This window comes from Apis cerana, linkage group LG16 (genome assembly GCF_029169275.1).
Source record: "Apis cerana isolate GH-2021 linkage group LG16, AcerK_1.0, whole genome shotgun sequence".
NCBI lineage: Eukaryota > Metazoa > Arthropoda > Insecta > Hymenoptera > Apidae > Apis > Apis cerana.
This window is the reverse complement of record NC_083867.1, coordinates 3365326-3391513: the sequence shown is the minus strand read 5'-3', so window position 1 is coordinate 3391513 and position 26188 is coordinate 3365326. Positions and strand designations below refer to the sequence as shown.

The 26188-nt window shown below is 26.8% G+C and overlaps 3 protein-coding genes and 2 long non-coding RNA genes across 7 annotated transcripts in view; 2 read left to right on the top strand and 3 right to left on the bottom strand.

Annotated features, from left to right (window-relative positions):
- Positions 1 to 8572, bottom strand: part of LOC108000378 (uncharacterized) — a 31847-nt gene extending 23275 nt beyond the window's left edge. The window contains exons 1-2 of the mRNA XM_017060677.3: positions 8420 to 8572; positions 7666 to 8132 (exon numbers count right to left, since the gene is read on the bottom strand). Coding sequence (XP_016916166.2) covers positions 7666 to 8049 — 384 coding nt within the window. The 5' untranslated portion in view covers positions 8050 to 8132; positions 8420 to 8572. The remainder of the gene's footprint in view (positions 1 to 7665; positions 8133 to 8419) is intronic.
- Positions 263 to 7556, bottom strand: LOC108000379 (uncharacterized). The gene is made up of 3 exons (XR_001766522.3): positions 5476 to 7556; positions 2554 to 2615; positions 263 to 2380 (listed from the first exon to the last, which is right to left on the bottom strand). It is a non-coding gene; the product is annotated as an uncharacterized LOC108000379 (long non-coding RNA).
- Positions 8573 to 10078: 1506 nt separating the features above from the next.
- On the top strand, positions 10079 to 13045 carry LOC108000330 (dihydrolipoyl dehydrogenase, mitochondrial). The gene is made up of 7 exons (XM_017060577.2): positions 10079 to 10297; positions 10666 to 10948; positions 11032 to 11398; positions 11470 to 11814; positions 11900 to 11991; positions 12314 to 12639; positions 12706 to 13045. Exons 1-7 carry the CDS (start codon positions 10253 to 10255, stop codon positions 12769 to 12771), a joined length of 1524 nt encoding a protein of 507 aa, XP_016916066.1. The 5' UTR covers positions 10079 to 10252; the 3' UTR covers positions 12772 to 13045.
- Positions 13046 to 13421: 376 nt separating this feature from the next.
- Positions 13422 to 26188, top strand: part of LOC108000329 (dedicator of cytokinesis protein 3) — a 49533-nt gene continuing 36766 nt past the window's right edge. Inside the window, exon 1 of one of the 3 annotated variants that reach the window (XM_017060574.3) lies at positions 13422 to 13639. In XM_017060574.3, the coding sequence (XP_016916063.1) occupies positions 13606 to 13639 (34 nt within the window). In that variant the 5' untranslated portion in view covers positions 13422 to 13605. Of the gene's footprint in view, positions 13640 to 20458; positions 20532 to 26188 lie in introns of those variants that run through there. The other 2 variants (XM_017060575.3, XM_062086438.1) reach the window with 2 other exon arrangements.
- Positions 21388 to 23079, bottom strand: LOC114577859 (uncharacterized). Its single transcript, XR_003698244.2, has 2 exons — positions 22464 to 23079; positions 21388 to 21619 (listed from the first exon to the last, which is right to left on the bottom strand). It is a non-coding gene; the product is annotated as an uncharacterized LOC114577859 (long non-coding RNA).

The following is a 26188-nucleotide window of genomic DNA, read 5'->3' as shown; positions in this document are numbered from 1 at the left end:
CGTTATATATTATATTTGTTACATAAAACTTTCGTTATGCTACGTGATATGCAATGACAGATTCTTAACTCACACGAAACATTTTAAACATTGAGTCACTGGTTCTCAATCTTCTCCCGAATTTGCATAAAGTTTTCTTTTCTCTCGCGATAGAAATGCCATCCATAGCTAATAATAATATTTGATCGATGTTAATATTCTATTAATATTAAGTGATTATTATAGATTGTGGATTTTTTTGATAAAATTATAATAGTGGAAATTAAAATTATATTTTTTATTTTGTACATTATTGTACATTATTATATATGTTTTGCACAATACATATTTATGTATTGTTTATTCTATGCATATTATGTATATAATTTTTACATATTTCGTATCTGAAAGGGAATTATTCTTAAATCCACGATGATAATATATCGAACAATGCATCATAAATTCCTACCAATGAAGTTTCCACATCTCTTTGTCTTTTGTTAATTTTTTTTGTCTTCTCTCAAGTTTCTCTCAATCATCATTAATAATTTTTTATAAAAATATAATTTTAATTATTTATATAATAATTTTTATTTTAATTAAAATTTTTATAAATTTATATTTCCGTACTTTTTCCTCATAACGTATGAAAAATTTAATCTATTTTCAATGTCCAACGAATAAGAAATAAAAAATAAAACTTAATCATTTTCAATCCTCATTGCGTTATAATTAAAAATAAATATTTTATTCCCATCGAATCTAATTGTAAATACTAAATACTATTTGTTTATAATTTACATGTTATATTATATATTACATTAATTCATAGAAATATTTCATTTCTCTATTGTTTCAACTATATATTTCAAGTTTTCTTGAGAATTTCTCATTCTTTACTATTTATAACACCTCAATTGTAAAGTCGTAAGAAGTTCAGAATAAGTTGGTCGACGAGACAATGGCGAGTGCACTTATGCTCTCAGCTCGAATGTGCGCCACGCCGACGAGTCCATTGCCAAGATTAATTTGACAATAATTGCTTCCTACGAGGTGGAAACAGAGGAAACCAGCGAATATTCTTACTTTATATCTTATTGCAAACGCCAGTTGCCTATCGCGGGAAATTATAGCTTGCGCGAGCCTATAAAGTATACCCAGAACGCGATTATCGATTTTTATCTGTTCTATAAAAACTATAATTTAACGAGCTTTTTTCTCGAGCGACTTTCGCTGCATCCAACGCCAGATAAATTTCCTTTTCCTGGATAAATATGAGAACCAGGCAATTACTTCAAACTGTCATATTTCAATTGTGCTAAGTAATTGAAGAAAATATTTAATATTTATATTAATAAAAAAGATTTATAAAGACAACATATGTACTGTACAAAACTTTTTAAAGTATCATTACTATAAATATGCAATTGATATAAAAATATTGGAACAAATTTAGAAACTGAAAATATACACATATTACGATATTTAATATATTCTAATTATATATTAAATATATATTCAATATATGCATATTACATAATTTAACTATTTAAACATTTTTCTAAATTAATATAACAAATAGAGTTAATATTTTATAAATCCTGTATCTACTTTCAGATTTATCACAATCATTTGATTCTTTATTTTTATAATTTTTATGATCAATTCTAGTTTATTATAATGTTTAAAAAAAATATATAAAGGATTATATATAAGCATATATTATATTGCTAAAATTTTCTATGAAATTTTTCAAACATTGTGGCAAATAAGTATACATCAATTCAAGAAATAAAAACATTTAAGGAAAGTTTAAGGAAAAAGAGAATAAAATGACTGAAAATAACTAGTTGTTTTCGATCGCTTTGTATCACTAATATCAACTCGACAGTCTAGGTACTTTGCGATAACCTCGCCAACGGAATCTAGTCTTGAACGCATAACCAGTTCTTCGGTTAATTAATGCTGCAAAACTGGTAGTCTTGCGCTTTCAGACTCTACCGGGTATTTATCTCGTTCATTGCACCACCCTAGTTTTAATGTTCTCATATTATTAAATATATATATAATTTTTAATATTTTTGTTCGATCGCACGTTTCACCAGTATACCAGTACACAGTGCCTCGATAATATTAGATATATTTTGTTTCGATAATTAGACACAATTATCCATTTCTTGAAAATGCTTTACTTGATTCTTTGCATTTACAGTGAACGTTGGAATTTTTTTCATTTCTCTCGGATTTAATTTTTCTCATTCTTGCTAAAAAAAAAATAAGCGAACTAAACATGCGATAACGCCAGATAATTCCCAGAACAGTAGAACACCTGCCTCTCTCGTTAATAGATGCGATGCGATCCCAATATGCGTCTGCTACCGAAGCACTCATGTACACTCTCCTTCACAAGTTTGGATACACGCCATTTTTAATGGACGATTGATATACAATTATTATGATGTTCAAATTTTATTATAAATATGTATTTCTATCATAATATATAATATGTATTATATATTATAATTGTTTAATAATTTAATTGTTTAAACTTTATAAATAATTGAAAGTATTTACATTTTAAGTTCTATAATCCTGCAATATGGGATTCCTTGGATAGACAAATCCGAAAATAACATCTGAAATAAGGAAAAAATTTATGAATAACAAAAGTTTTAGAAGCGTGGACAATATATGGAAAAATATATAAATATAGAATATTAAGATTAACAAAAGTAAGTAGTAAATTAAATTGCATTAGGGCAAAATAAGATTTAGTGGAATTAATTAATAATTTCATAATTTTTCTCTAGATAATAATTACAATTAAATAAGTATCCACATATTTATGGATGGGAATGTACTTCTACGTTGAATTGGTAAAAAAAAATTTTCTTGAATTGATTGATCCACTTTCGATTATAGAACAAATAAAAATAGATCGTGGATACATGAATTTATGTTTCTGTTGATAAATAACTTTTTACTAATTATTCATCAACATCACTTGAAACGATAATAATATAATCATTCCACGATGAATACCTCGATATCGTAAACTTATATATTTTTAACTTGTCGAAATCGCGATAAATTGCGAAAGTGAAAATGTGAATATTCGTGGTGAATGCCGACATTTGATGGGGCTTAATTAAAATACAAGGAGAAGAAAAGATGCAGATACGTGACAAGGGAGAAAGTTCATTCACCAGAAATTGAACGTGGAACAGTGGTGCGCAATTGCAAAGTTCAACCACTTCGTGTCGAATTCTTGTCGACTTTCGCAATTTTCATCTACGTGGCAGGATTTTCATTATGAAATAATTGAGAATTCCGTTCGTTTCATTTTCACGATCAGTAACAAGTGGCACAGCGTGATGGATATGGCACGAAAGCTTCGAATACGTTACAAGCGAAATCTAAACTAAAAAAAAATCTAGCAGCGATGGATATAAATAATATATCTCGCCATTATTTCATATCGTAGATAAATTTCATTTTAATCATGTTGAAATAGATAAAAGCATATATTAATCAAAGGATTTTCAATGTAAATATTATAAATTCAATCTATGATTGAATTCTTATTATGAACTTTAAGTTAATTTAATCTATATTATAGTTCAAAATAAAATTGTATTTATTATACGATGCATGAATTATATATAATGACTCACATAAGTATTTGAACACTTTTATAAAAACTTTTTAAAATGTTTTTAATATCATATTTAACTGATCCGAAAATAAACAATTATAAAATATTTATCATGGTTATACATTCCAATATAGTTAAAAAAATACAATTATTATCATATTAATAAGTTTAACATTTAGTAGGCTTTTTATTTTTTATGCATATTAATAAATTAATATTTATTAATTAATCTTGATAATTATATTTATTTAAAATGGTACTTTAAAAAATATTGTATAACATATAGAATATGTTCAATATATTAAAAAGTATATGAATATATTCATATATATTTTTTATGTATTCAAATATTTTTGTAAGTTGCAATATATGTTATCGCAGTTAGATTAAATATGGTGGTCGCTTCTATGCGCTTCTATCTATGATGTCTACATTAAGTTTAAAATATTTTTTTGTTTACACACAAATTCTTCCAAATATTGACATTTTATATTCAAATATTATTTCAAAATCAATAAACTTTTTAAACTTTGAATGGAATCGTTATCTATTCGAAGTTCGTCAATACGAACGATATTCCTCGTTAGGTTAAGTAAGCACGTGTCACTGACGTAATTCGATCGAATTGGAAGTGTATATTCTTCGTTGTATGTAGATATCTCCATTTGCGCCACGCGAATTACATGAAATAAGAAAAATTTAACGATTAATCATTTCCTCATAAATAAGGATCGACTAAGAACATAGAAATATCTAATACGTGTATGTAAATGTATGTAACAATTAATATATGTAACAATTATTTCTTCAATATTTGTCAAAAATTCTTTTTAACTTGTCTTTTTCCGCTTTGATTGCGCTTTTGATAAAAGATTTTATTAAATATCATCTGTGCGATTATTATTATTGTATCAATCATCCTGATTCTATTATAATTATTAATGTTTTTTTGACAAACCTAATGAAAAATTTATTTATAAAATATGTTTTGAAGGAAATTAAATTAAGGAAAAATTAAGAACAAACAAAATATATAGGAATCTGATCTTCGAGCGACGGATTCTAAATCATTAAAAAATAATTAATTATTAAAATTTTTAATTATTAATTTATCAATTTTTAAAAATGTATTTTCTTTTTTCGTTTTTATTTTAACATATTAATTAACAATAATTAACAATAGTTAATGATATAACAATATACGATTTTAAGAGAAAAACTATTTCTTTATGTAAAATAACAAGTCATAAATGACTCACAACCAACCACTTTATGTTGTTAGTAATCAGTCAACCATTTGAGGGTTAAACAAGAAATAAAGTAGTATATATATATAATAAAACTCATTTGCAGTGCTTAAGACTTTTTATGACTATCATTTATTTCTTTCTATGTCCAATTTTCTTGCAAATAACTATTTAAAAAACCAAAATAAAAATAAATCAATTTATTTTTTACAACAAGATTTTTATAATATATATAGTTATAAAACGTTAGAATTATAAATGATGATTAATTTTTTAAATTAAAATATATTCTATTATAATAAATTCGGCATAATCCATATTTTCCATTATCCAATAGAAATTTATTTCCGAAAACTAGTCTAAGGATAGTAAATACGATACATGTGAAAGCATTTAACGTTTCGACAAAGGATACGAAAATAAACTAAGCGATATTACCTCTCAAGAAAATATTACATAAAACGCATATTTTGAAGGAAGAAACTGTTTATGCTAACTATGCAAAAATTCATCTAATAACATTCTAAATTTGTATTGCAAGAATCCAATAACGTAATATAAGATAACGAAGGAAATATGTATTAAATCACTCACTGTAAAGCCAGAGGATCACGTTGGCACAATCGGATACGGAAAATCTTATCCACGAAAGAAAGACAAAATATTGGAATGGAATCACGCCGCGAATCGCGCACAGCCCCGAAGAAAAATGTTCGAAGCACGAGCGTAAACATCGAACTGAAGCTGCCAGGCAAGCTGCACTGCAACACCACGCTAGACCCGACCTTAATAAGCTGCTTTCACACCAAACTCGCGCTTTTTCAACCAACACTAATCTCTAGTTGTTTCAATCTTCAAATCTTATGATCATCTTTCATTATGCTCATGTGAACACGAATACGCGAATACGCTTCTCATTCTTAACAATTTTCTGTAGCTTGTTCGAGGTGATTGTGAAAAAAATTGAAGGTTTAAGATTTTAATTATTTTTCACAATAAGTATATCGATATATTATTTTCTGAAAGTAAGTATCGATCAAATTTTAATTGACTTTATCAACGAACATTATTTGATTTTATTCCATAATCAGTATAAATTACAAGAAATATCGATTAAATATTTATGAATTTATTATTTATGACTCTGTTCTTGAATCCTTAAAATTATGTAGCCTCGAAATAGCAGATTTTTCATCAATATTTTAGCCGGTCAATGCTCCCTAGCATTCAAGTGTTGCAAGTATATTTGGAACTAATTTTCTTCTTCTACTTCCGTCATACTAGCATTACACGAGTTAGTCATAGCCTCGCTTTTACCAACTACTCCCCTTGAATATCAAATGACTCGTTAAATCAAATTTTTTGAAAAATGATTAATTCGAAATGAAATAAAAATTCTATGATAAATGAATGAAACGTTTATTGCAAAAAAAGTTGGAAAGATAAAATTATGTAAAAACGCTAGTACGAAAAATAGCACAGTCGAATTCTGTGTGAATAGAACTTAAATTGAATTCCGCACAAAGAAAGGCATTCGATGGAAAAGAACCTGCAACGGACTTCGGGCCCGCATCTTCCAGGTCCGAACCTAATTCATCTTAGGGCCCTGCGATCGCATGATTGCACTAGATTTCTCGATAAATACAATTCTTCGAGAAATTTCTTACGAAAATTGCTCACTGCGTTTTTTAATTTTAGAAAACGCATTATCATCAATGAAAATTTAGATAGAAGGATGTTTTTCATTCTTGATTTTCTAGTCGATAAATGACCGAGCATATAGAAGTGCAAACGAGCGTACGATTTAATTTTTCCTGAAACGTTTTCATCTTAGGACGATTCACATTTTCAGAGACACGTTTAATGATCATTCGAAAAACCATATGATAATAAATTGTCGCAGAATTATGTACTTATGATCAAATGTAAAATAACTCTCTTTTTTTGATTAATGATATACATTCGTCATTATGAGAAATTTCGCGATTAATTTCAAATACTTTCCATCAAGCTTGTGTATGTTTAAGATGAAATTCTATTTTAGAATTAGCATAATGGTTAACATTTTATTATGACAAATAATTAAATTAAAATTCAAATTTTAAACTGAAATATAAAATAATTTAAATCATAAAAATTAAAAGTAAATAAAATAAAGTATTACGTAAATCATAAACAAACAATGTGTTAAATTTATGGTCACGTATGTATATTTTGTCTCATATGATTCGCTTAATTATCTTATAATTATATAATTTATAATTATTAACTTGCAGTTTATTTGCAAGTCATTGCAAACACATGCATTATAGAATCTATTGTAATGAATTTGTCCATTATATATACTATAAATCATGTACATAAACATTCAAAAGGATGGATTTATTCGCTCGAGCAAAAACTATGTGTGATTTTCAATTAATATCTATATTATAAATCAGTTATAATATATAAAATCAATGTTTAATCGAGTAATGTGTTTCTAATTTTTATTATCGATATTGTATGTAATTACGATTTAATATTAAAACGATAATAGTATTACAAAATATAACATATTTCAAAAATATTTAATATATTTTAAGTATAGTTATTTAAATCGTATGATTGTTAATATATTGTACATTATTTCTAAATGTACTTTTTATATAAATAACAATTTCTTAATAGAAATAATAATATTTATTATATTGAACATATGTATAAAATTACATTGAAAACATAGAAACTTAAATTAACATACAAAAATTCCAGAAAAAAATAATTCAGAAAAGTGTAACATACCTCATTATCGTGATGAGAAGGCACTTTATCGGAGAGCTCCTTGATGAGATTCTCTGAGTTTGTCTCATTTGAAAAATCCGGTTGTTCACTCGTCTTAGGTATCTTGAAACAGCTATTCGAATCTTGAATAGAATCAGATGAAGTACTTTCCTGTGTGATTAGATTTGCTTTCTCTTTCTTCCGATTCTGCTGATCTTTCTCGTGATATTCAGATTCACTGAAGCACTTTTCAAAACTGGATACTCGTTGAAGGATCGTTGGCGAATTAGAAATCGTTTCACAAAATTCAAGTTCGTTTTTCAAATTGTCATTACTTTTATCGCATATTCGTGGAGGATCTTGATCGCGAAACGTTCTGCGTTGGTCTTTTATTATTTCACACATTTTTTTTTTCCTTATTTTAGTGTAAATCAATTAAATTGTTTACATTTTCTTGAATATATTATAAAATTACTAGTCTCGGAAACCTTGAATATTATATAGCAGGATTATTATTTTTTTTCATGCATTAAATATTTCTATAAATTACAATTATATTATTAGAATATTATTATAAAATTCTTCTAATAAAATATTAAACAATTTAGATTCAGTCATATTCGAATTCATTAGTGATAATTAAATTATATTTGTTCAATAACACATTTATGTGGAATTTAAGTAAAAAAAAAATCTTAGTAAATAAATTTCGTAATATCATTTCGTATTAAATTATAAAAATGTCATTTATTTTATTAAAATGAAAAATACTAACCGGCTTTCAATAAATGTTTCTTCTAGGGTTAACTTTGCTTCTGTGACGTACAATACTTCCACAAGCCAAAGAGACGCAAACAGTACTATCTCGCCAAGGGCCAAACGACTCATGCGTCATACGGAAGGACATCTGTTGCCCTTTTCCCTCGACCCCTAATGTTCTTTTCGTTTCTATCTCTTTAGCTATTGGTTTATGTTATTTTGTTTTTGTTTTTTCTATCGTTATTCTTTTTGACAAGAAATAAAAATTGTTCCTATATTTTTAATTAAAAATAAATATCCTATAAATTCGATAAAATTGATTTATTAAGTTAATTTCAATGTTGGAACAAAAATTTGAAATATCGACTATAGTTAAAATTCCAATCCATAAATCGATGAACGTTAAGTTGCAGAGAAACATTTTTTTATGTGGCCGCAAGATGGCATAAATTCTTTACATTTTATCTAGTTATATTTAAAAATTCGCAAAGATGAATTGCAATAAAAAAAAGAAAAAAGATTTAACAGAAACTTGATATCTATATTTCTTTTATCTAATAATTTAACTATTATTATTATTATTATATATATATATATATATATATATATGTACATACAATTTAATGAAATATAAATATATGGATTTATCGAAATAATTAAATTAAATTGAATATAAAATTAAAAATACTTTATTCATATATTTAAGTATTTGATTAGATTATAGGTATAGATTATAATTATAAAATTTCAATTTAAATTTCTCATTATAAAATACAATTTTAAATTAATTCTTCGTTTTTTAATATTTACTAATGTTAAAAACTATATGTATAATAGTATAATAGAAAACCATAGACGAAAAATTAGATAGACATGAAATACAATTCATTTTTATATTTCGTATAATATTATTGATTGAAAAATAGAGTTATGTTACTATATTATTCATTGTTAGCATTAAATCTTAATATTAAAATCTGTGATTATATGTATATTATAATTTCTTTGATAATTCAATAATTTATATTATATTTCACAGAAATAAATCAATAAAAATTGCATTTCATTTTATCAAATTTTGATTTAAATTAAACAAATAGAAAAATGTGAACAAAATGGTTAAAAATTAATCTTATTCTATTTACATCTTAGAACAATCATGTTTAAAATTTTTATTTATTTGACATGAGTTCATAGCAGTAAATAAAATTATATTCTGAATTTACAAATCTTATGTATACCTTCATAAGATCATATAGAAATTTACGATCATTATCATTGATATAGAATAAATTATTAGAAACGATAATATAATAATTTTTATTTTAAATTTATATTTTTTTAAATTTATTATAACTAATAATTTATATATTTTTATAAAAATTATTATATAATATATTTAAAATAATTAATGAATTATTTCTTCTATGATAATATAAATATTTAAAAAATATATATATTTTTTAAATGTAACGAAACAAATTATTAATTTTATAAATTTCAATTATTTGTTTAATATAATTGATATATAATTGATCGCAAGTAATATTTTTAATTTTAAGTTTCAATTTACGAGGCACGAAATCTTATAAAATATTAAGTCTATGCTATATCTTGTTTAGATCCAAATCGAATCAATGAAAAAAAAAAGTTATTTTATTTTGTTGCATAATAGATCACTAGCGCCATCAAGCAGCTAGTTTTGAAACACATAGCCAATATATCGAATTATCAAAGCTCAAGCGAGTTGGATGATATTGAAGTAACCGGTAGTGTTCATTTTTCACTGCCGTGGACTCGTTTTCTTTTTGACCCCCTTTATATTAGATAGTAAAGTATATTATAAAGAATGATGCAAGCTACTTTTTGGAGTTTGGTGACTACTTCTGGGAAAGTAAGTTTAAAAAGAAAATTATTCATTATCCAGTGACATGGATGCATCACAATCTTCACTATCGAACCATACATACTTAATCTATTTCGTAACATCTTGAAGGACAAATGATTTTCTTGTATATTTCATTTAATTATTGACTTAACTATCTTTATTATCAGTTTTTTTTAGATATAAATTATTAATCAGATGTTTGAAAAAGCAAAATTAGTTTCTTAAATTCATTATTCAACGTAAAAGTGCATTTTTTTTTACCTGTTGGTTATGTCATCTATATTTGATTTTTTCAAAATTAAAAAGATGCAAAGATAAGTAAAGTTAAAAAAATACTTTTTTAATTAACATTTTTCTTTTTCTAATTTTACCAGCCATCATGTGTCAAACGTATTGTACCTGGGTTGATAGCTGCACAACAACGTAGATACACTAGTACTTTAGAAGCTGATCTTGTAGTAATAGGTGGTGGGCCTGGTGGATATGTTGCATCAATTAAAGCAGCACAATTGGGAATGAAAACAATTTGCATAGAAAAAGATGAAACTTTAGGTGGAACTTGTCTTAATGTTGGATGCATTCCATCAAAATCTTTGTTAAACAATTCACATTATTATCATATGACACATGGAGATTTACAAAATCGTGGAATTATAGGTATTTAATTTATTTATAATTTTTTCCTTTTTAAATTAAAAATTTAATATCATAATTTAACCATCATTTTTTTTTTCTTGCAGTTGAAAATGTTAAGCTTAATCTTGATAAAGTGATGGAACAAAAACGGAGTGTAATAAAAGCTTTAACAGGTGGTATTGCTGGCTTATTTAAAAAAAATAAAATAGAGTGGGTAAAGGGTCATGGAAAAATTACTGGTCCAAATCAAGTGGTTGCACTTAGTCCAGATGGTTCAGTAGTAAGCACAATTAATACTAAAAATATTATAATTGCCACTGGCAGTGAAGTTACACCATTTCCGGGTATAGAATTCGATGAAAAACAAATTCTTTCATCTACCGGAGCTTTATCATTAGATACAATACCTAAAAAATTTATAGTAATTGGTGCTGGTGTTATTGGATTGGAATTAGGCTCAGTTTGGCAGAGGTATTTTTCTTATCGAAATTAAATGTATGGAATGTAAATGATTTTTAATTGCTTTAATTATTAATTACTAGGTTTGGTTCACAAGTAACAGCAATTGAATATTCACCATTTATTGGTGGAGTAGCTATCGATAGTGAAGTTAGTCAAACATTACAAAAAATTTTAAGTAAACAAGGCTTAAACTTTAAATTGGGAACAAAAGTCACTGGTGCAAAAAAAACAGGCAATGAAATTACTGTTTCTGTTGAAGATGCAAAAGATCCTAGCAAGAAAGAGGATATTTCTTGCAATGTGCTTTTAATTTGCATTGGCAGAAGGCCATATACATGGAATTTAGGTTTAGAAGATATAGGAATTGAAAGAGACAAATTAGGTCGAGTTCCTGTAAATAACAGATTCCAAACAGTAATACCTTCGTAAGTATATATTGTTTTTTTTTTCTTATATATTTTTTTTTATTTTTATAATTCTTATAATATATGTAAAATTACTTTTATATAGGATTTATGCTATTGGAGATTGTATCCATGGACCAATGTTGGCTCATAAAGCTGAAGAAGAGGGTATTATTACTGTTGAAGGCATTGCCGGAGGTAATAAGATACATATATTATACTGTATATTGCTGATAAGTTGATATACGAAAAAATGTAAAATCTAATAAGATAAACTTAAACAACTTAACAAGCATATAGTCGAACATATAATCGAATCAAATGCATTCTCATAATTGGTTAAATTTATCATATCTATTAACATAACTTAATAAACGACATCGAGCATATATCACTTTATGTTATGTTTAGTAAGGCAAGTGGAGCTTATCATCCGCACGCTTTTCCAGATATCAACTTACCAACAGCGCATCATGCTTTTATATATTGAAAAATTTATAAAAATTATACGTTTATACAGGTGCTGTTCATATCGATTACAATTGTGTACCTAATGTAATATATACACATCCAGAAGTTGGTTGGGTTGGCAAAACAGAGGAAGATTTAAAAAAAGAAGGTATCGAGTACAAAGTTGGGAAATTCCCACACTTAGCAAATTCCAGATCAAAAACGAATCTCGAAACGGATGGTTTTGTTAAAGTATTAGCAGATAAAAATACAGATAGATTATTGGGGGTACATATGATTGGTTCAGTTGCTGGTGAATTGATTAATGAAGCAGTTCTTGCAATAGAATATGGAGCAAGTGCAGAAGATGTTGCAAGGACATGTCATGCACATCCAGTAAGTATTTTCAACAATATTTGATTAAACATTAAGTATTGATTTTATTGATTTTATCATTTACAGACATGTTCGGAAGCCTTTAAAGAAGCCTGTTTAGCTGCATATTTTGGAAAACCTATCAATTTTTAAATCAATAAATCAATAAACAAACTGTAAAGCATTAATAATATAATTCATCGTAGCTTCGATCTAGTCTACACTCAATTTGAAACGCGCCGTATATTACATTTGGTCAAGGTCTTTGTCATCATTTATTTTACTTTATATAAGGACAAAAACTGTACATAAAACTTTAAGAGAATTTATGAAATTTATATTTTATAGTAGATTTACTTTTGTTTCTTGATAATTGTATTTATTTTAAATAAATGGATAATATACTACAAAAAGTAGGAATGTAAAAGAGTTGTTTTTAATTTTATATGTTATAGTGATAAGTGCGTAAAGATAACGTTTTTATAACGTTATTATCAAAATCTTTTTCTTGATTTTATAAAAACGTATTCTCATACTTTAGCTTATAAAATTAGATTATAAAATTCAAAGTATAATATATTCATGATAAAAGTAAATGATCAAATTGATGCATGTAGATTATATTTTTTCTTTGAAATACAAACATTTTTGATAGTTACAATTAGTTACAATAGTTACAAACAATTGTCCATGTTGAGATAAAATTTATAAAAAAATAAATTTGAATTTGGAAGAACAAGTCAAAATTGGTGACTAAATACGTTCCTGAAGAACACGTTACCAGAGCAGCAGTAGCGGCGTTGCCGGCAATCAGCCACAACTCGTAGTGGCCATCGGCAACATTGCTCAACGCCAGAGAGAGAGCTGTGAGGGTAGCACTTGTGCGGCAAACACACCCAATGTTTGTGTTTTCGAATTTTTCGTGATACTACGAGTGGTTGGTGGCCATTTGGCAAGGCATGTAGCACCGTTATTGAATCGTTCGAGATGTGGATGACGACGAAAACCAAATACGCCGTCGGTGAGTTCTCGAAGATGTTCTTTCGCTATTAACGCGCGGCATCGACCCCGCGGATCTGTCAAACCGCTCGTGTCTTATTCGCGCGATTCTTTCGCGAGATCAGTGATAGTCGAGTATCGTCGCTTAACAATTGACAACTCCATATCGCTGATGTGTATAGATTGCATCGCGATTTTCTTCTCGTGCGTCAGGTATTTTAGTGTCAATGATTTGATTAATAAATATCTTGAATTCTTTCGATTATGCTGTCGCATAATACACTTAAGATATGATACTGCGACTGTAATTGTATTATTGTGTATCTGTATATATATATATAAAATATATATATATATATAAATGTACACACATATGTCGTATGCTACTATTTTATTGCGTGTCTTCGACTCCCATTCATGCATTGATCGTGGAAGAGTAGTAAGCGGAGTCCAATAAAACGACTAATGCTGAATTGTGAAACTTTGTCTATCAGATTTTGATTTTTGTTTTCTTTTTTTTTAATTATTTTTTTCTTATTATTTTTTATTTTTTCTTATTACATCTTCTTATTACATACATATCACAAAATCAACGAAAATTACGTAAATCATAATTTCATTGTACGTGATAACTTCAAAAGTAATTGTTGTAATTGACTTTTGAAAATTTCTTTCAATACATACTGGTATTAGTTTTAAATTATAGAGACAAAAAATTTGTCTTTTTTCATTGCCTATTTCTTTATATACAGATTTAAATAATAAAGTTTCAATGTTAATCTATCGAATTTTGTTTCATAGTCAGCTGATAATTCTTTCAAATCGGAGATTCTCCGTAATCTTAAATTATATCTAGTTTTGTTTTTTCTTTCGTTTGTCTCTTTCATTTGTTTCGTCTGGGATAGACGACGTCAACAGACTTACATCCGCGCGCGTCCACTGTTTTTAATGTTAATTCCTCTAGACCACTCTCAATGTTTACAACAGGCGGATATAACATCTTCGTCAGTCAGATTAATTCTTTTTCCTGCTGCTAATTCTTCTCTTGGCATTTAGAGTGCAGACGTTTTAACCTCTTCTTTAGATGAGATTAAAAATAAAGTCTCGAGGTTTTTAGCAATTTTCTGTTAAAAAAGTCATCTATATATATGACTAGAATGTACACTTGACACGTATTGCTCTGCAAACTCTGAAGAGGTACTTTACAACGACCACGGTGAAATGAAAAATGCGCGTGAAATGCATGAAGTGTCGTTGAGACTCGAACGCGACTGTGAAATTTTTGATCAAAATCTCTTTTATTTAAACTACATATCCTATTCTGAATACAAAATTTGCATGACAAACAAATTGCAAATATTCCAAATGAAAATCGTTGTGTCTTCGTTTATTATTTTTATGAAGAAAGAAAGAATTATTCATCGAACGAAAAGTGTTTTTTATTTTTATTAAACGAATAATTGTTTTATTTTTCATGAACGTTGTTCGCGACATTTGTTTATTTCAATTAATTAATTTTTTTCATATATATCTATATGATTATTAGAATGTCGAAGAATCAATTGAATGCGGTATCCGCGATCAACCGGAAATGCTCCCACTATTTCAAATTGAACGCAAACTTGCGTCGCGTCGCGTTGAGTCGTGTCGCGTTTGTGTTACGTTGTGCCGCGTCAATTGCAGACCGAAATGGAGAGAAAAATTAACAATGTTTCGTGACGTTTCAAGAGTCGAATGACTGTTCGCAGTCTATAGAAGAAGCAATGCGTCATGAGAGTTGACTAATCTTTGATTTTATACGCGAATCACCTTTCATTATGAGTTTTGTTATTTTTTACGATTTAAGATTACGTTGACACATTCCAAACATATATGTTCTAATTTCTACAAGATCATCATAAAAATTTTCTCCAGCAAACTTTCTTAACAAATTACATATTAATTTATTAAGATATAATTTTATTTTAAAGATGTATATTTAATTAACATGAAGAATATATAACTATACTCGTTAAACACAAAATAAATGCATTTACTATGAATTGAAAATTGAATTATGCAGTGATAATTGATTTTTTTGAAAAATCAATAATATTAGTGTTTTAAATATATTTAGAAATGTTTTATTGATCACACTATGTAGTATTTTTGTTAATAAAAACATAGGAAGGTAATTTCTTTTTTCAAAAATATACACAATAAATATACCTGTCATAACACGAAAAATTTCCATTTCGTTATGGCAATTATGTTACTAAAAACATTATTAACAGATTAATCGTAATGATTTTAATCGCAAATGTTTCTGGCACAATATTTCATTCCAAATAGAAATAATATCGATTATTTTACCATATATTATGTCTTTCAGTGATAAGATTATTCTTCGTTCAGATATAATTTAATTTGTCGATATCTTTCTTTATTTGTGTTTTCTCAAGATTATATTATGGAAAATATACTTTTGTGGAAATTTTCATATCTCTTGATTTTTTACATTTTTTTTTAAAACAAGTCAAGTTTTTTTAAAAACTTTTTGCTCCTGGAACTATTTAAAGTGTCAGAAAATAATATATTTAATTTCACATAGTTGGCTGCTTTTCTAATAATTATACACATTATTTTCTCCATGATTGCTGCACTGTGATTAAGCAATCATTCCTAATCCTGTGAAACAAGAATGAAACAAATGCGTGGATGTACTGGGATCGGCTAAACATCTAAAGTCTCATAAATCAATTCCGCTAATGTTATTACGTTTTATCATGTAATATTGAAAAAGTTTCCTTCTGCTGAAATATATTCTAATTTTCTATTGATGAAAAGAGTATGAGAATAATCAGATGCTCTTTATTTTTTTTTTGTAAATTTTTCAAAGACTGTTAGAACTTTCAGAAATTTTAAATTTTGTTCTGGATAATTATAGATTCATAATAAGCATGACAAGCCTTGGATCTGTAATAAATATAATTTTCTTCAAATATTTGTTAAAAAATTGCATAAATCGAAATAAATTCATTTTATTCGTTCTAATATGTTATCTTATTTTAAATAATATTTTAAATAATATTACTCGAATAATGTATTTGAAAAGTTATTTCGATATTTGTTATTTTATTTAATATCTAAATATTCATTCATTCGATTTCTATTTATCATTTTTCTTTTGTCCAAATTTAATTGTAACTATGTATTCTTCATATTTTTCGATGTATCACTTCTGTTGATCGATGATACGAAATCTATTTTTGTACATAGATTTTTGAATTTTGAAAAATTGAACGATTCAAAATTATTGAACATGGACAAAATTATATTTATAGTCTCATATTTCTTCCATATATCTTACATTTCTATATTCGTCTTTTCCGACTGCCAAAGTAATTTGCATCATCGATCTGAGGACCATTTCGTCCTCCAACTCGAAATGTTCTCGATAAAGTGGTCCGGTCCACTTTTTATCCCATTGGTCCGATCCAGTTTTGCTGTAAAAGGCAGAAATACATTTTTCAGACGAAATCGCGGCGACCGTTTATCCGAACAACGTGAAGCGACATGACGACAACGAAGCTCGTTTCAGACCGCGGTTTCTCTATCCATTGTCGATACACACGATACACGAGGAAAATTCCGTCATACAGAGAGAAAGAGAGGATAACTTGAAAGAACGTTTATATAGAACGTCACGAAGCTTTGTGGTTATCGCCGTCGTTTATTCTTCCTCTTCCGGTACCATCTTCCAATAGAAATCGTCGGCCCTTTAACGAAAACTGTGCCAAATGAAACGTGTTTCTCGTCCGACGATACGAGTGAATTCTCGAGGAATAAGAATGGCTGTAAATTAGTCCTCTTTTTTTCGAATTATGCTGTATTTTTATATTCTAATATAATAATTCTAGTTTGAGACAATGCAGTTTTTTTTATCACTCGTGTAGTCTATGAAGATAATTAAACAGATACTACTGTATTGATATTATTTGTTCATTTCACATTGAAAAAGTAAATTAATTTTTAATAATATTAAAATTATAAATTTAATTTATTAAACTAAAATAATAATAATTAAAATATTTCTGTTACGTAATTATTGTCAGATTGAAATTAATGGTAAGAAAATATCTAGTTCCGTTTTTCAATGGTCAGAAATTTTTCCCTAAATTTTTTAGTTGAAACATGGCGCAATGCGGTAGACGAAGTGTCAATAAACCTATTTTGCTGTTACGTACGTATCTCCGTCGCGATTAAACTATAATCTTTCGATCTAACAATCTAAACTATTCTCGCGATGTTCCCGCGTATTGTTTCTTTCGCTGATTAACATTGCGTCAATAGTTCCTAGTTTTTGACTTTTGTAGTAACTGCGAATTCCCTACACTCATGATTTGCCCACGCTTGTTTTCACTCGGGCAATTGTCACTAGCTATTGTGGCCAATTTCTCGACGACCTGAGAACAATGTTGCTCAACCTTTTTTAGGTTAACGATACAGTTCAAAAGTTGTTAGGTTATGTTATAATCTTTGGAATGAAAATTGTCATTCACTTGAAGTGAAAATATATTTTAACACGTTTTAATTTATTCATTTAATCTTTTCGAAATTAATAAAATAATATATTTTAAGATAAGTTTTATTAGATTGTTACAATTTTCCTGATATTATTATTGGTTTATACGATTGAATTTTTACTTTTTCTTATTATTACAGCTTTTATTAAAAATATAAAAATATTATTTCCAATAAGTTGCAATAAAGATAAATAAATTTTATTGAAAAACTAATTGTAATTTATTTTCATTCATGTTATTGATGATTTGATATTGATATTACAATTTAATAACAATCAATATCAAATTTTTTTATATTTAATAAAATTCTACTATACACTTGAAATATTTTCACAATATATTATTGCATCGTGATATATGGGTTAAAAAGCAATGCCCTAGAGAAATCATGACAATTTGATGTTTTTTCAATTTCTTTTATTCTGCCAGAAGAATTAGTTTTGCGTGAGAAAAAAAAATTACTATTGCATTTCGATACAAACGAATTTTCTTTTTCCCTTCTAGTTAAAAAGTAGTTAAAAGTACATCTGTCAAATTAATGGAAGAGCTTCCATAGACTAGTTGGTCTCAAAGTCTTTTCATCTTTCGTTGGAGAAAAAGATGCTTCTTTGGAAGCAAACTTGGCAAATTCACAAAATATCTCGATATTGAAATATACCTTCTTCCAAGTTTCATATCAAAGAAATCGAAAAAGTTCGATGTTTTCAAGATTATCGGAATATTCATAAAATTTAACAAATTGATTATATTATAGATCAAACATTCTTTTATAATTATTAATATAACTAATGATTGAAAAATGATTCGTGTAAGTGAATTCAAATTTATGTAATTTTCATCGTATAATTATGAAATTTTTAGAAAAATAAAAAAATAATACGTGCAAAATAATTTTTCGAATAATACAACAAATCGTGAAAATTGCAAGCAAGCAATTTTATTTTCCCATTATTTTTTTTCCTCCATTATTATATACATTTGAGTCGCTATAATACACGATTGGATCGAAGGAAGAAAAAAGTTTCGTTCTCTCAGCGAAACGATTTTCCGATCGTAGTCTGCCTCGTAACAATTGCTCAATTAACTCGTCCTGACGCAAGCAGTTCGTTCTCTACGAATGGAATAGCAACCGTGTATCTCGAGGATCATTTTTCACGATAGTTGATCGCTGCTGATTTACGTAAATAAATTTACGTACAGTGACGAGTATATAAATAGGAAAGGTCTCCATTGGTATATAAAAGATGTAAGGATATTTATATTTTGAGTGAGTCACGTACAGTCTAATAACACAAAAATTATACAGAAATTGCAAAGTATAGAGGACATAGGATCAATATTATCAGTGTTTTGTAGATAAACGTGAAGAGGACACGATGAAGGTTAATTTTATTTTAAAATTATTTATAATGAAATATATATTTTTTAATATGCTAATTGGACAAATGATCATTTTCTATAAAAAGTTATTGAATTTTATTGAAGATTAATTAATTAATTTTTTTTTACATAGCAAATAATTTAAAAGTCAATTCGAAATAGTCATATTACGCAATTCATCTTGCTTGTATAATATACTTTAATTCTTCAAATCATTATGTAAAAAAAAAATGAATCTTTTTATGGTAATCAGTTCGATTAGTGAAATTAAAAATAAACATTTGCTTATTTAAATGCTCACCTCTACATATACCAGTACACATAAAGATACATAAATTGAAATTATTTCTAATTATTATTAAAGCGAAGAAAAAGCGAGTAAGAGAAATTTAAATAGTTTCAAGATGTGCATCTGATAATTATAAAAAGAAATCTTCCTAAAGTCATCCTGAATATCTTTTTTAAATATTTTATACATTAACGTGTTTTTTAATGAAGCATTAAAACAAATTCGATCTATACTCAAAAATTAATATTATCTTGTAATTATTCGTATCATTAATTTTAAATCAAACATTCTTTATGATATTTTTCAATTATCTATTGTTATTCATTATTATTATCCGTCAATAACATATTTCGAATTATATAAAAAAATGTAAATGTTCGATTTAAACGATACATTTTATATAAGAATGTTAATAATAATTTCGCAATTGTACGATTCGATTCAATTGAATCAACAATTAACAAGTTCTCGCCTGATATAAGAAATCTGATTCCTTATCGTATCACACTATTGTATAAGTTATCTTCTCAAGGCTGTCCATATTTTTCATTGCGGTAACTTTCATCTGATATAAGATTATTTTTGCGCGAACAATTCAACTGCCACCTATTGTGCAATATATTAGCAGTACGAGATGACACAATAGCGAATAAAATACAGTAGTCTCTCCATAAGTGACGGTATGTAATATATACTCGCTCCATAGTCAATACCAATTATACAGAATGTTAATGTGAGGCATTTTTTAAAGGATTAAGATTAGTTAAAACAAAAGCGGTATAATGAGACGGCTTCATTCCACGTTCATTTCCCTTCATTTAATGTAAACTTAAATTGTTGTAACTTAAAAAATAAATTTCAATCGACATTTTTCGTATACAAACTTTTGTATTTGGAATTAATCCTTTGAAAAATAATCCATGAATGTAAAAGTAATTTTGACGTATGCAAAAACGATTGAATTTTTAGAGTTCAAACAATAAGATAAGGAAATGCGATAGTGGGAATGAATAAGTGACGATGAATAAGTGACATATAGAATGAGAAGTACATGTAGATTTATAATATTATTAAAGTCAATTCAAGATTATCTTAACCATATTATGCTCGGTCTTTTTATCAATAAATAATAAGAAAACAAAATCAAAATTACATTAAATTTTCATCTAAACTAATTAAGTGTTATTAAAAGAGTCAATTTGTCAAACTAGACGCATTAAATTTTGCAATTGAACTGATTATCTATAAAATGGGGTAGCAGATTAGTTTTATTAGATCTATCATTTTTAGAAGCGTTACTATATATACTTATTTCCCTCTATCGCTTATCAACACGCGATATTATATATATGATCTTATCTGTGATGTACTTTCAGCCAATGCATATTTATTTTATAAATATATTGTCGATATATGTTATCCATGGAAAATAGTAAAGTTAGATAACTAATCGAGATGATATACAATATAAATATATAAGTTTTATAGATTCTATATCATCGTTATCATTCTAAAGGATATTGACACCAAATGAACTATGTTTTGACTCTCTTTCTCTTTCGTTTTTTATTATTCTTGTCCTTGTTCGGCAAAATACAAACAGAATTTCAAATTGTCTGCTCGAAATATTTAACTTTTATTGTAATTATTTTCCAACTGCGATTCAACTTTCATTTTATATCCAATTTTTTCTTTCATTTTCTTGCATCCTCTTCTTTTTTACGTACATAAGTACTTTACTTTAACTTGTTCTTCCCGAAGATTCTTCCTGGAAGAATTTCATGTAGAAATTTAATACATGATTAATTTTTCTTCTTTTAAAATATTATTTACCATTTATAAAAATCAAACAAAGCTTCCAGAGACAATTTTTGTGGTATTTTCTAATATTTAATTAATCGTTGAAAAAAATTCATTTTTATCATAAATCTTATTATATTTATCATAAATCTCTAATTGATCAACGATAAAATTAAAAGAAACGATAAAATTAAAAATAACCTGATTATGTAATGTTATTATCATTTTACTTCTCATTTTTATTCTTAATAAATATATAGAGACGGAGTCAGATAATGTCAATCTCCGGAAATCTATTTCTTTAGATATATATTTTGGCATATATTCCCGGACGATAGTCATATATTCAAATACTATTGTATTCTTTTTGTTTCTGTTATTTCTTTAATATATCTAGGATTATGGAAATTTTGATCATTATATTTTATTTTAAAATTCTGAACAAGAAAAATAATTTATAAATATAAATAAATTTACGAGTTAAAACTTCATTTTGCGACGAATTCTTGACAAAACATGTTCAAACTTATATATTTTTATTAGTTTTCTTTATTTCAATAGTCAAATATCATTTTGAGTATTGAATATCATTTTATTTGTTTCTTCAGCAATTGTTTTATGTAAATTATTTGAAATGAATGTATTAAATGCTTTCTAACCTAACTTTATTCTCAAGCATAATCATGCTTAAAGATATAATAAATAAAATAAAATATTTTATTTAGAATATACACTATTCTTTAGAAATTCAATATTCTTTCGAAAGACAATATTTTTCTTGAACGATTTAGTGAATTGTAGAAATCGTGTACCTGGGTTAGCTTCAAAATTATCGTAGTGGAAAATCTTGGAAAACGCAGGCTTCGTTGATGCCTCCCTTTAGTGCGTAGAATATCTCTCGAATCGTGAATAGTTTAAAGAATTTTTGGAAGCAGGAAACTCGTATATCGATTACCTCGAACTTTTCCAACGACTTTTTAACAATTCTTTGACTTTTTTTATCTCTCAATTTCCAATATTTTTTATGCATCTCTTTTATGCCTGTCTTTTCAATCACTGATTAAAGAAATTTATTAAAAAAAGATAAATTTTTATAAATTAATTTAACTTAAACTGCGTGTTTTTTTTTTAATTAATTATTTTAATGAAAGAAATTCTAAAAGAAAATTAGTTTTTATAAATTTATATCTACTATAATTACGGCCTATTCTTAACCTCTTTTCTTTTTAACCTCTCTAGAGTGGAAAAAATTAAAATTAAAATATCATTTTTTCATTTCACTTGTAAATTTGTTACAATTAAAATTTATAGAACTTGTTACAATTAATTTAAATTTAATTATATACAAATCTTATCTTACACAAGTTCAGGAAAAAAATATTTATAATTTGAAAATATACTTTTCTGTTGTTTCTCGCTGCTTGAACTACCTTACATTCGTTTGTATAAGGACTATTTTTTTCAATTTTTCATTTTCGATAACTAAAAAACAAAATCAGAAACGCAATTTTTTTATTCTTGATTTTATTTCATTTTGTTTGAAATAATTATTTCTTAAATATTATTTAATTTGAATATCTATAATTTTGAACTTTTAAAAGAAAAATCTTCTTTAAAAGAGAAATCAAATCTTATAATCTTAAAAGATAAATCATGAATATAAAAAAAGAATATAGTCATATTTTAAATAAATGAAACTGAAATCGGATCCCGATTATAATAAATGGTTTTGCATGTATATCTATATGTTATTTTTCATGATATAAACATATACGTGTGTTTAATAAATATTCAATGCTATTGAATAGTATAAATAATAATCATCATTTCTAGATTATATTATTTATTGTTATGTTGAATTTAAGCGGATAATATGAATCTACAAATTTATATGTGTTGTACTATTTCAATATAGTTTTCCAATATGTTTTCAACTGTAGTATAATTTCTATTAGTTGATGTTGGAACGTGAATGCTTGGTATACAACAATTGCTATTGTTATGTCTACATAATTTGCATTCTGCTGCTGTATTCTATTATTTCTCTACATGAATGGCATTTTCTGCATATATCTATATTTATTTCTTTAATTATATTTTATATGTATTTTATATAATTTTTTTATATTTATGGTGTTGTCTTATATATAGGGGAAAAATAAATAATATGCCCCCTATTGACATAACACCGTACTATTGTTTTGGTCACATAAATGGCGACAATATCAATGACAGGTTTAAAGGTTTGTTTGAATTATAAATTGATTATTAGATGTTTTAAAAAATATATGTACAACGTATACTTTTACGTAAACATAACTTTTTTTAATCATTCTTATTTCAATTTTTTATCGAAAATTTACAGCGAAACGCAAGAAAAATATGCTTCAATCATTATTTTATAACACAGTTAACCTCAAAAATATTGCTTATATATTATTGTAAATTATTATATATTAATTTTTTTAATTGTTATCAAAAATATAATATTGTGTATTTACAAAATTTTTAAATACGATGTATACTATATTTTACATGATTGTATGAATTTTGTATCAATTTATTTTCTATTTTTTTCTATTTTTTTTATTTCAGTGTTTTTATTTATAACGCATGTTTTGAATTTTCCTCATCTTATATTAAATTATTAAATACAAAAGATAGTTATAATTTAAAAAAAATTAGGAAATACTATTTTAAAGTGTGAATTCATCTATTATTATTATTATTATATAAAGAAAAAACTGATAAAATTAAACATTATATTTAAGATATATATATCCGATTTATTTTCATGAATTGTCAGAAATTGAAATTTTCCATGGCATTTTTGCCTCGAAAAAAGGGACAACTGTTCATCTTTATAAAAGCGAATCTAGTATAGAAAGATGACGAGGGTGATGTTCGATCGGCACCAGGCTATAGAACGATTTCAGATGTCATTGTTTACGGTTTCTTCCAGGTCTGTTCCTACTTTTGTCCCCAGTGCTCGTAGGCTGGTCACCCCAAAAGTATTACAGCCCCTTATCCTCATCTCACCCCAAGCGTTTTGACACGCCTTAGTTCACCACGTGTGTGTTCGAATGTACAGGGCGATCTGAAAATCACTATTTCTTGCCCTTTACGTTATTTACGTAAAAAAAAAAAAAAAAAAAAAAATTCGAGAAACTATTAGATCAGCGATGCTTTTCGATATTTTAATTATCAACTTTTTTTTTGTAAAATATTTATGCAATTCTATAACTTATCACAAGATATTTTCTAATTGGTAAATTTTTTGCAGAAAAATTATTCATCACCTAAAGCATCGAAATATATATTATAAATTCAACAATAACATGATTTAATAAAATAAAGATAATAATTAATAATCAGTATACGTAATCCCTAAATAAATAAGGGACTGAATAATTATTATATTTGTATAATTAAAAATATGTTTATTTATATTACATTATACTTAATATAGTTAAAAACACAGCAACGAATATATATATCACATTTTTTTTGCCAGTAGAAAAATCAGTGGATTAAATGTAATAATCATAATCATCTTATATGATCGATACGTAATATTTTCTGATAATGCGAAAATAGATATCGTATAACATTGCGACGATAAGCTACGGTCATTTAGCAAATATCGGTCTTTGATCTCGTTTACTTATTCATTTATGCACGCATGCACGCACGTGTTCGCCTACCGCGATATTTACTGACCGTTTTACTATTCTTTCGCCTTCACTTCCTTTCCTCTTCGTTATTTAACCCTTTCCGGTCGTCTCTAAACGCTCGTTCCTCCATTCACATTTCTCTTTTCGATTTCGTGAAAATTGTACCGCAATTTGTAATAATTGTGCGATAAATGAATCTCATTTGTACAAACAAAATTTCAATATTGTATATATATATGTACATTCAAAATATCTATCTCCGTTAATTATTTCGAACATCATTGTTATCATATTCACATAAAAGACAGATATGCAACAATGTTAAAAATCATTGGAAAATATTGTGGATATAAAAAAATTGATATGTTATATTGATCATAGAAAATTGTAAAAAAAATATATATACTCGTCCATATTTCATATTTTTTGAAATAAATAAAAATTCATGTAGCTTTTTTTCTAATAATAACTATCTTCATCATCAAATATAATTTTATATTTATCCTCGAGCTGACCTTCCAACGATCCAATATAGAGTTTCTCGATATAGAGGGTGTCCCAGAATTACCAGCCGTCTCCACACCGACGAACCAAGGGTGAAAAGAGAGTAATTTCCTCGTTCGCACACATGCACGCGCGCGCAGAGAGAGAGAGAGAGAGAGAGAGAGAGAGAGAGAGAGAGAGAGAGAATGGGGAAGGTTTTACATGGGAGAGCGGGAGTTATCGATTTAATTCCCCGGGAAAACTGGCGCAGGGGAAATCGTTTGGGAAAGGGACTTTCGATGCGAAGGTTCCGGCATCTCTCCCTTTGTTCAAGTGTCTCTCGGCTTGGAAGAGAAGGCTGAAAAAAAAAAAAAATTCCC